At 31.9% G+C, this 12679-nt stretch overlaps 1 protein-coding gene across 2 annotated transcripts in view; it reads left to right on the forward strand.

Annotated features, from left to right (window-relative positions):
- Positions 1 to 10680, forward strand: part of LOC149487906 (neuronal acetylcholine receptor subunit alpha-10-like) — a 30815-nt gene extending 20135 nt beyond the window's left edge. Inside the window, exons 5-11 of one of the 2 annotated variants that reach the window (XM_089696624.1) lie at positions 3555 to 3771; positions 4015 to 4149; positions 4965 to 5043; positions 6181 to 6280; positions 7537 to 7675; positions 9086 to 9264; positions 10035 to 10680. In XM_089696624.1, the coding sequence (XP_089552750.1) occupies positions 3555 to 3771; positions 4015 to 4149; positions 4965 to 5043; positions 6181 to 6280; positions 7537 to 7675; positions 9086 to 9264; positions 10035 to 10166 (981 nt within the window). In that variant the 3' untranslated portion in view covers positions 10167 to 10680. The remainder of the gene's footprint in view (positions 1 to 3554; positions 3772 to 4014; positions 4150 to 4964; positions 5044 to 6180; positions 6281 to 7536; positions 7676 to 9085; positions 9265 to 10034) is intronic. The other variant, XM_089696623.1, reaches the window with a different exon arrangement.
- Positions 10681 to 12679: the final 1999 nt, after the last annotated feature.

The raw sequence follows: 12679 nt of genomic DNA on the forward strand, positions 1-12679 counted from the left end.
TAAAAAAACTAAAAAGCTTACCTAATTACTGTGATTCGTAGTTTAGTAAATTGTTAAGCTTCAGTCGTAAAGAGCTCATTTATGACGATTCAGGTTTACACTTGGCTTTCTTTGGAATTACTGCGTTTTACCTTTGACAAATAAAAGTGTGCATTTGCATCAATACGAGTTAGTAATGAAAAGGGCACCGTCATAATAATTACGCTCTTTGTGTAGAATCTGCAATTCACAATTGAAATATACATAATACAAGTAATGTGAAATGATGCTGTTTTTGTTAATATGTACCTACCTAATGATAATTACGTAATAATATTGTGTAAGTTCAGTGAGATGTAACAAAACAATTAATTGTATAAAGTTCAAAAGATTTTTTAAATTGTAGTGACTCCGTTTAAATGAAAGCTATATGGATAGCAGTTTTAGTTAAGCAAATTTATCCACAGAGCTCTTTCTAGTGAATCCATTAACTGCTGCTTTTTAAATTAAACTGTTTAATAAACGTGAAGAGATTTTTCTCAATTTTATGCATATTTTTAAAATTCTTTTCTATTCTTGTCGAGTTAATAAATTATTCAAGACCATTTAAAAATACTGTTTTTGTTTGATGGCGTATTTATTAAACTTCAAATATCAAAATGATCACTAGACTATAATATCAAATTGGCATGAGAAAACCGACGTATGGTACGAAATAGGTATTTCTGTAAGAATTCACTAGGTTATTGGAGCTTTAGGCGATGTTCAAAATAATGAAATAACCAGTGCTCACTCAGCACTAACTTCTAATTAATTCTAGGCTGACGTAAATTGCCAAGCTATTTATAATAATGTTATGAGGTCTGTCGTTAGAGCAAAAACAGTAGATATTCATTTAAATGGAAAACCAATAGCAGATAATGATCAATCAATCTTTTAAAAATAAATCGTTTTAAAAATAAAACTAGCTTTCCGCCCGCGGCTTCGCCCGCATTTTCAAAGATAAACCCGCATAGTTCCCGTTCCCGTGGGATTTCCGGGATAAAACCTATCCTATGTGTTAATCCAAGTTACCCTCTATATGTGTGCTAAAATTCATTGTAATCGATTCAGTAGTTTTTGCGTGAAAGAGTAACAAACATCCATACATCCATACAAACTTTCACATGTATAATATTAATAATAGGATCATTCAAGACTCTACACTCTACAGTGATGTTTGTTCTTTATTATTTATTAAACTTTTATGCAAACCTTGTATCTAGGGAATACTGTATAAGGATAAGGACATTTCAATTGCCGTGGCTTGAATATTCTTCAAAGACCATCTGCAAACGTAGTTATCGTTTGTGTACCTATCATGCATGATGCAGTTGCCCCAAGGGCTTATATTCTTAGTAGGAAAACTAAGAATAAATTCAAAGATGTTATTAATAAATTCCTTCAGCAATACCGCTGTTTTTATACGTCTAGCATATCTTTGATTTAGTTTTTAAATAGCAAGTTTATAAATATCTTTTTAGATTTGAGATTCCCTTTTTAGAAGCAATATGTTGAATCTAAATATGTCTTGTATTTCTGAATAATGAATAATTCTCAGGGTGAATAGAATTCTGAGAAATCCAGTCGGTATTTAATGTATTATTGGATACACAACAATATGTTTTATAGTTGCTAGAGCATAATAATGAGATTCTTCCTAGCACAAATAGAATTAAAAAGATTAGCGTCAGCATATCTCAGAATTCGAAAAATTAATTATAAAGTTATAGGTACTTACGATGATCATGTTGTATTTTTTTTGTTAAGTCTCCACAATTCAGATTATTACGAAGGTAGGTATAGGAAATAATAAAATGCGGCCAATATACAAATAAAAAAAAAAACATTTTAAGCTCGCCAGTTTTTTCTGAAAACATGTACATCTACTTTTTAATTTAACATACCTAGTACCTACCTATATTTATTTCGATTTTTCATCGTGTGAAAAGGGTACATTTCGTCGACAGGGATTTATGATGTAACAAATAATATCACTATGGTTGAATAATTGGAAGCATTTTCAGATAACCACTTCATTATCAAGATGAGAGCAGGGTAAATGTTTATCCAATGTGTGTACTTAATACCTATCGATTTCAGCTCACTATTACTGAAACGTTATAATATTTATTTTCCTCATAGCGCGATAAATTGTTCATAAAACCATACTATGATAACAAATGGTTAATAGACTGGATTTGTATCATCGATTATTCATTTTAAAACGAGCTTTTGGGCGAGAAATTCCAATAAGATTATTTAAAAAATTCTACGCTAATATGTCGAATATAAAAGTGTTTGGTTTCTTTTTCTAATTAATATTAGTTATCAGAGTAGATAGAATGTTTATTTATTATCGACATCACAATTTATTCAGAAAACTCTACATCTATATAATATCAATATAAACATGAATAAAAACATAAATATGTATTATAATTTATAAAATAATAATCGATGTAGCTCATAAAGCTGCTGAGCTGAAATGGAACTGGGCTGGCCATGTTTGCCGAATGTCGGAGGAGTTGTGGGCGAAAATTACCACTTTGTGGATCCCCAAAATTGCTCAAAATAGGGAGAAATGGATTGAGGGAAGAGAGGCCTTTGCTCAGCAGTGGGACAGCCATGGCTCATTATAAATAAATAAATATATAAGAAATTCTACAGAACAGCATGTTATTTTAAAGAGTCTCATAGTATAAAAATGTTAACTTTTTCAAACTCCGCCGAAATCGGAACGGTTCACTCGTATATTTATCAAATTAAATTTTAAGTCGTTCTACGCGAGTTTGTCTGACAGTACTTATTTCAACTTATGCCGAGTACAGTGAGTAAACAAAGTAAATTAATTTAATGGACGGATTTCCACGATACACCCTTTGTGCACTTTTGAAATCTTTGACTGTAATTAAAACAACAGTCGAAATCATATTGTTGATTCGTAGCTTCTAGTTTGTTTCTAATTATTATTATAGGTAATTTAAGTATATTCATATTATATAGGTAAGTAAATTAAATATCTATTAATGAATGTTTACTACTACTAATAATTATTCATTTTTATTCAAGAGCTCTATCCATTCATTCAGTGTCTATATTTTGCATTAGTTGATAGTAATTATTTATAATTTTCAACTAGCTTCTCAACATTTAAATAAATTTCCCTTATGTAAATTTCACCCAGAAGGAAATGGCTTTTAATAATTTTAAGATTTTAATTATCTCAATGCAATCTGTGGGGAAAGTTTTAACATTTATCCGTTCACAGTTTACTTACTTTCTGTTCCGATTAAACTCAAGAATCTAGTGGGCAATGAAAGTGTTTATATTAATTTTCTTATGATCGTTGATTACCGTATTTTATAACACAACATTTTTGTATTTCCATGCATACTATAAAGTAATTTTAATAAGAACTATACGAACAAGTTAAGACATATTTGATGATAGAAATGTATATTACAACGCGTATCGAATACATTAACGCATACATGTATGTACATAATCAAACTTCAACGCTTCGAATATTGCAGCTGGACATTCAAAAGCAATTCGACGAAGGTGACACAACTAACTACCAGACGAACGGTGAATTCGACCTAGTGAGCTTCGAGGCGATCAAACACAATCAGTACTACTCGTGCTGCGTGGAGCCATACCCCGATATCACTTATGTAATAAAGCTCCGGAGACGACCGATGTTCTACGTATTCAATCTGATTCTGCCATGCCTTCTTATTAACGGGATAGGTGAGTGACCACAGCTAATGGATTGAGGGTTTCTTGTTGGTTTGCGTTTGAATGAAATGGGAAGTTGTTTTTATTCTCGTTTAACTTTTAGGTCTCTAAAGACTTTTTCGTTTTTCATTTATATGCATTGAAAATTGCTTGCTGTATTTTTTGTTCCTTCATACTTTTTCTTCTTCCATAATCACAGGAAAATATATTTATTTAGATTTCCTTAAAATATATTCAAACAATGTCTCTTAACAGCACTTTTGGTGTTCTACGTGCCGTCGGAATCTGGTGAAAAGGTAACGCTTGGTATCAGCGCTCTGCTCTCAATGACAGTCTTTCTTATGACCATCCGAGATACTCTACCACCCACAGAGAAAACCCCTTTAATCAGTAAGTATGGTAATTATTTTATCTGCATGTACCTACCTACTTTTATTTATTTACTAACTACTCCAATTTAAAGATAATTGCTTATTAATATTAATAAAATAATTTGGAAAATCCAAAAGTGCACGCCTCATAATTTTTTTTTAATAAATATTGTTTGTTTAATAACAATTAAACCACATCGAATCAGACCCTGAAAAATGAAAGGGTTCTATTCCTGAGCATACTCAAGCGTAAGAGAAAAAAAAAGACTCGATTAGTAAAGTATTTCGGTCGCTATCGTGTTAACAAGAAAAAGGATCCGCACATACAGACACACGGACGTCCAAGACAGAACTTTTTTAAACTGTTTTTTAACTAGTTTAAATAACAAAAATGACATCAAAAATATCATGAACGTTAAAAATAGTGTTTTTTCTTAATATGTGTGTGTATGTATTATCTTACAAGTGCAATGTATGATACATAAAGACATTTTAAGTTTGAAAAATCAGATGTTTTGCGCGAAGTGACAGTAGTACCCACCTCAACGCTTCGCTTATGAGGCGTGCAATATAAATAATAATGAGCGTTCATATTGGAGTTAAATATACAATTTTACATTAAACATTTTTTATTCAATAAGAACACAAAAAACCTATTATGAAGTATTTTGTACAGAAAGTTTTCCTATATAAATAATCTTTTATTCTTATAATATTGTACGCAATAAGTTATCATAGTCGATATTATCGAAAAACTTTCTGAACGAACAATATTTCCTCGTAATTATTCTGTCCACTTCAATAGCTATTCACATGTTGGTCTCTTGTCATCAGGTCTGTACTATGGAGTGAGCACGTGTCTGGTTTCCTTTTCAGCTTCCCTATCCGTTGTTACACTGAATATATCATACAGGCAAGATTTTGTTACGTAGATTCGATGTTAGTTTAACGGCCGTTTATGTAGATTTCGCTTCGACGCTATTGTCCTTATTAAACTATATGCTTTTTCACGTGCGTAAAACATTATTTTTAATGTAAATAAATTTTCTAAAATTAAAGAAAGTTTACAAGATAACTATTTCAATAAAATTAGGTAGGAAGTTGTTGAAGTACACTTTAATACTTTAGTCGCTGCAAGGGGTCTTAAACCCTGTCATTTTGCACATTCGCAGTAAAACGAGTATCGTGTAGCAAAATTGAGGTTGTTTTTCTCTGACATAGAACCATTTATAGCTCAACTGGAATCCGACAAAGCCGGTTGAATTTTTTTTAATTGTCAGAAATTGTTCCCGAATTGCTAGTATAACAATTATCTGCATTCCGATTTAATTGAGTTTTTCGATTAAACGCTTCATTGTAAAATGTAAGTAAACAGTAATTCTTGTTTCATAATTCAAATATTACACTTAGATAAAAGTATTACGCTGTATAAGAAAATTTAACATCAAAGCGACACGGGAAAATACTCATACGTTATATTGCCAAGATTGATATGTGATTCCCATAATAGAATATATTGTAATATTGCCAAGATTCCATTACAGGAAATCAATACAACAGAAGCACTTTGCGTACCTATTCCTATAGACAAATCGAATTTATACTTACTTATTTTGTGATACCCAAAATGATTAACATAAAGATGATTTAAATATTCACTTTTACAATAAAATACCAATGTAAAGTTTCACTATTATTTTTCTATAATTTGATTTCATTGTGATGATTAAGAAGCATAATATTATCATGTAATAACGTTTCACCATAGCTATAGTTCATTAATGGACTCCCAAAAGGGGATGTTTCATTTCAGTCTGTATATATTTTTGTAGTGAAACATTTTTAGGCGCGTTTAAAAAAAATTCAAGGTCCCTCAGGGCAATACCGTCACGTCCTGGAGTTAGGCGACGAATTTGGTATCTTTGAACCTTGACAAAGAAGTTTTACTTCTGACACGTGTGCTTGGCATATACGCATTTTTCGTATTTTCATCGTTATTGTCAAAGACATGTTACATAATAGTGTGTGTACATAGTAATGTTGTTCGTAGAGGAGTGAGAGGGCAGCCGGTGCCGGCGTTGGTCCGGGAGTTGGTGCTCCAGAGGCTAGCTCGTATGCTCTGCATCAATTTCGACACTGACGCTACGAAGGTATGTCAAAAAGTAAAATTTTTTGGGACTCCAGATATTTTTTGTAAGTTTTTTTTTGTTGTATTTATTGTTACTGTTAATAGTAATTTGCCGCTAATTTTTTAATTTGTTTTCTAAAAGTCAGTGTGATAAAGTTTTACAATTAAAGAAATAATTTTTCCAACCATTTCAGTATAATATATAGTTATTTACATCTAACATTTTACATACATATTACGTTGTACATATGTTAATTTTATTTTAGGTGTAATCACAACTCACAAGTTCTTATATAGAATCTTCCGTTTATTAGATTAGTTATTATAAGGAGGGTCTTATCGCTCAGAAAAGTAAAACATTATGCAAATTGCCTTCGAAAGTTTGAAATTGAAAAATTTATCCAAATTACCTGCGAACTTTTGGTATCGATGTAAAATATACCAAGACGCCTCAATTTTGTCACAACAATTTCTCCGTTCATTAAAGTTTGATTTCGATTCAAACTTTAACCCCGCTTGTATAAATTACAATTACATTTTCACTCAAAATTACGTATAGGCTGTAAATCTTGCCTTTAACTTTTCTGAAGTTCATGTCATATCTGACTAATCTTTGTACTTGTTTTACTGTAATTCAGCTAAATCACATTATTGTACCTGAGGGGTTTTCACAAAAAGCGCCAATTCATGTATTTGCCAAAATAAATCCTCCAGAGCCCAGTACTTGTGAGCAGAAGGTAGCACGATTGTATTTCATGTTCAAACAATAGCTTTCCCATCTTCAACTCGATCATTTGGGTCAAGGATGAATATACTATATTGTATGCTTTCATAGTTAAGCCATTTCATCGTTATCTTATCTAGAAAATATGCCTTTATAAAATACTATTTGATAATGTACTAATCTTCAAAACTGATAAATAGTTTTCATTAATTATATAGCTTCTCATTCCATGCATTTCTGTATAATTGTAAATCATAAAAGTAAATTTCATTTGCTGTTATTAGTTATTTAATAAATAAGAAAGACCCAAGTACATAACTTGTTGTTGGGTCCAATGAGCGAAATGCTGTTTTTAAAGTTCAACTTCCAACTCTTCATTCCATTTCCGAACTTGGCAGTTCTTTGCAAGAGTCCGATTTTCCATTAATTTGTAATATGAATCTTTTAACGGAGTTTAAATCTTTTATCGAAATGTTTATGGAAAAATTATAAACAAACGTATTATAAAATATATAATAATAATATTACTTTATATGGTTTTTGTTTGTTCTCAGTCGGACAGTGCCTTGGTGACGACCGCTGGGGTCCAGGTCAACCCGCGGACCGGGTCTCGGCTGAAAGCGGAGATCAACTGCGATGGTACCGCTCCACCTTCCTCGCCGCGATTTTCCCGCCACAATCACAATCACTTGAGTAACTATCTCTTATCAGGTTGAGAACTACGCGAACTATGTATGTACGAGGCTTTGAGAGTTGCTTTTGTTTCGTTCTTGAGAAGCTCCGGTATGTTTAACGATGATTGTTCCCCATATAACGTGTATAGCACATACAATATGTAAATTAGTATTGTGACAGTGTGACACCGCGCATATAATATAGGCTCAGCGCACAGGCTCAGCGGCTTTTCAACGCTGATGTTATGGTTGCCATTACCCCGAACCTCTCATTCTTCATGTTTTTGTATTCCAAAATGAAAACAGATTTGTGCTTTCTATTATTCTTCGATGACATTTAAAATTCATTGCTAAAATATTACATGTTCACTGAAAATCGTAACTTTATAAACTGGTAATTTCTGCCATTTTGTTTTTTCAACAATTTTCTTGTTTACGCCGCATATTTATAGCGCTAATTAGGGAATACAGAGTTATTTGTTACGATACAATCTCAAGTTCGTTTGTTTTCAAGCATTGTTTTGAAATTGTCTTAAGCGGGAAAGTTGCGTTAATTAACGTTGTGTTCCAATAGCTTCTCATTTATAAACAAATCATTTTCCACCCGTTTGGTATTGAAGACTAAATTGAAAGTGGAAACAAAGGCTCTTAGAAAATGCGCGCGTGAATAAAATTATCACACGTGTGAGCGCTTAAACTTCTCATTCAGTGAGAACTAATTTCTATCTTCCTGAATACATTCCTAGTTACATTGGAGATATTTTTGTATTTGAATGAGCACTCTATTTTAGACACATTCTTTATTCAACATAACAGTATTCGGGAACTAATTAGAAAGCGAATTGAACAGTATATTTGGATATTTACGATTACTGGTTTGATTCTTACTTATTGTTAGAATTCTAAGAGTTTATTACATTCAACAGTAATAGTTTTAAACAGCACGTCGAAAGAAATACTGAATAATTATGATAAATAAAATAAGTATAATAAGTAGTAATAAGTAATAGGTATAATAATTATGAGAAATACTGAATAATTAATTTCTATATTAATTAGAAATTAAAACATTTTTGTGTTATCAATGTTATGGAGACTGGACATTTTAATGGCAATGTTCCAAAGCCTCAAATCGTAGGCATATTAGTTGAATCACTTTGTTGAAGATTTTCTTTATCAAATCATCAACATGGCCATACATTTGTTCGTTTCAACGTAAACATATTATGAATGTTCTATAGTAGACAATATTTTTGTTGTCAAGTCTTTCAAAGCATGCAAACATGTTCATTTAATTGATTATGGGAAAGTAGATTGTGAGAACCCCATCTCATGTCCCGGGAATCGCGAACTTTATTATAAGTAGAAATAATTTTCGTTTACATTCGAAAGACGATGACAAAATCTAGATATCAAACTTATTGCGTAGATTGTGGCAACCCGATCTCCGGGTCAGTGTCAAGTGGTCCAGGGGAAGCTATGGGGTGTATCGGCGCGTGTCCCCGGTGCGTGTGCTGTGGATGCACGCTGCGTGAAGCAGCTAGTCGCCATGAGCAGCGCGTGGCGGCTAGTGAGCGGATGGAGAGAGCCAATCTTGAGTGGAAACAGGTTAGTCTCTTCAGAGTATGGAAGGTGGATACTTACTTATGAAGTTGTATGAAATTCTAGTATATTCGGTTTAACAATACTTACTGAAATTCAATTTCACTTACATGAGAACGAATGTAATTAAAAGTGCATACAAATAAACGAACCGGTTGATACCTAATAAAGATTTTAATAAAGAAACCAGATTTTTTTTTGTTTTGACTAGAATATTATAATATGTTCTAGATTAAAATAATACCGATGAGTATTGTATGTACTATAAAATTTTCCAAACATTCTTTTTCTACACTATGATAATATCTCAAGAATACTTTATGATTAATGTTATCATTATCTATTTCTACATGACCACCTGCTGTTATTTCAGCGACCGTTTGATCAAAAGACCGAACAAAGTTGAAATAAAATTACAACGAAGGTTTTCCGTGAAGGCCTTAATTAGGGTTAACGACATTTACGGATAATCCAATTTAACTTTCCTGTTACACTTCATTTTTCATTGTATCTTGTATTTAAATGATAATGCTATACTTATGTGAGTTCAACAAACTTTTCTATAATAAGACAGTAGTTTTAAATAGAAAAGCAACAACAAATATCAAATTCTAAAGCAAAAATATTTTCTTATTGTTAGAATGGAAACCGTTCTTACGTCTACAGATGAAAAATCTATTTTTAGTTCTATAATTAGGAAGAATGCGGAAGGAAAAATATATCTGCAGGCCTGTAAATGAAGCGAGCGAAAATAAAGAAAATTTTTAATTTCTCAGGTGGCCGTAGTTGCGGACCGCGCACTCCTCGCGGTATTCGTTTTGGTCACTACACTCGCTACCGGGGCCATTCTTCTACCCCAACTCAAGAACCTCCACGTTGGAAATACACCCTTAAAACCTCCGGCTTAAAGACCACAATCGTTTATACGTTATTAGGTACACTCTTAATGAAGATAATATCGAAATAATATCAACAGATGTTTCAGTTTCCATTTTAAAAGTAAATTAAATTTTGTGCCAAAGATGTGCCAACAGTTTACAGTTATTTAATTAGGTTATATGTGTAGATAGATCATAATTTTAATGTAGTGTCTGATAGGTAAGTAACAAGTCAATTTGGAAGATATATTTGTATATAAAAATAATAACGTATTTTTCTTTTAGTTAAATTGCTTATTTAATCGTAATAGCGGATCTATTAATTGATTCTATGAATTTTGTGTTTCAATATTGTACTACAAATTTACAGGCTTACAACAGGCTTAGCTTCGATCCAAAAATCAAAATGTTATTTAAAGAAATTGTTAACTTATTGCACGCCTCATAAGCGAAGCGTTGAGGTGGGTACTACTGTCACTTCGCGCAAAACATCTGATTTTTCAAACTTATAATGTCTTTATGTATCATACATTGCACTTGTAAGATAATATACAGGGTGTAATCGTTAAGTGTGCACAAGCGATTATTCCGTAACTATTGCAGATATCAAAAAACTTTAAACTGATATCGAAAGTACTTAACCTAATGAGTAAAATGGCATTAATAAATTTTTAAAAATAAAACGAGAAATAACCAAAAATGTTACATTAAACGCTCCCATACAATTTATTTCCCATACATTTTGTATTCATAGTAGATTTTCGAAGTGACGTCCTTATTGTGCAATACAATGAGGAGGTCTATTTACAGTTTCTAAATGAACTTCCCTCCAAATTTGCGAAGTAATTAAAGCAGAAAACCAAAAAAAACAAAAAAAAAAAGCTAAAATCTTTCATATTAAATGTGTAGGTTGATCCAAAAGTAATGATAATTGGGTATTTCCTGTGCACATAAAAATATAAAATAAATGTTTTATGCTTGCTCATGTAATCACTAAGTTATCACAAAAAAATTATATCTACAGGCCACGTTTCCAAGTATTAACATTAATTTTAATGTGAACAGTGCGAGCCAGAATGTTTCCCGACGAAAAGAAGAAACAACGATTCGACATTTAGAGGGTGAATTTCTAAATTTTTAATGAGATCAGGATAATTTTTTGTCACGATTTGTGACCATGGGCGTTACCTGGGTTCACCATGTTTATGCTGAAACCAAGAAACAATCAATGGCCTGGATGCGAGCTTCCAAAGTGACGGTGAAGATTTTCAAAGTGAAAATTAGTGGGATAGATTAAAGCCGTAGTTTTTTGGGACGCTGAAGAAATGTGGAATATTTTAAGAAGGTAGCCACTACTACACAGGGCTCTTACTACACAGACCAAATTAAAAGATTGCGGGTAGGTTAGTAAGAAAAAGAGACATGGCAAACTTCGGTCTTGAATGTTGGTTCACCAAGACAACGCACCAGATCACAAAGCGTCAGTTGCGATGGCTGCCAATCAAAAATCGGCATTGAAAATGCTTGAACACCCACCCTGTTTGTAAGATCTAGCTCCTAGTTAATTATATCTCTTACCTCGGCACAAGAAACACCGTCGATACAAGAAATTTTAAGACGACAGCGAAGTGAGGGCCGATTTTGAGGGGTTTTTGTAGATGAAGTCAAAGTTTTTTTTTCTAAGTTAAGGAAAAAAAATATCGAAGTATATTATCTAGTTAGAAGACTATCTAGAGAAATACATAATTATTTTAACTGTAATGACCTTGTTTAATACTGATTATCATTACTTTTGGATCAACCCATGTACATGGGATATTCATATCTCATACTAAATGTATGGGAGGGTTTAAAGTTAATTTTTTAGATATTTCTCGTATTATTTTTAAAAATTTATTATGGCCATTTTACTCATTAGGTTAAGTACTTTCGATATCAGTTTAAAGTTTTTTGATATCTGTAATAGTTACGGAATAATCGCCTGTGCACACTTAACGATTACACCCTGTATACACACACATATTAAGAAAAAACACTATTTTTAACATTCATGATATTTTTGATGTCATTTTTGTTATTTAAACTAGTTAAAAAACAGTTTAAAAAAGTTCTGTCTTGGACGTCCGTGTGTATGTGCGGAGGATTTTCTTGTTAACACGATAGCGACCGAAATACTTTAGGTACTAATCGAGTCTTTTTTTCTCTCTTACGCTTGATTATGCTCAGGAATAGAACCCTTTCATTTTTCAGGGTCTGATTCGATGTGGTTTAATTGTTATTAAATAAACAAAAATAATAATTAGTAAATAATTATTAAAAAAAAATTATGAGGCGTGCACTTTTGGATTTTCCAAACTATTTTCAAATATAGATTTTATTTGTGTTTCTTCTATACTTAAAATTTCGACCAAAATTCATTTTTACCGACAGAGATAAAATAAATCAAATAGATAGGTAAGGTTATTAAACATAAATATAGTATATTAAATTAAATGAAAGTTTCGTTACAAAGCTCAAGCTCAAGCAAATTTAGATGTAAATAT

This window comes from Colias philodice, chromosome 6 (genome assembly GCF_061535455.1).
Source record: "Colias philodice isolate Cphi_HAF_F1 chromosome 6, ilColPhil1 Martin Lab GWU primary, whole genome shotgun sequence".
NCBI lineage: Eukaryota > Metazoa > Arthropoda > Insecta > Lepidoptera > Pieridae > Colias > Colias philodice.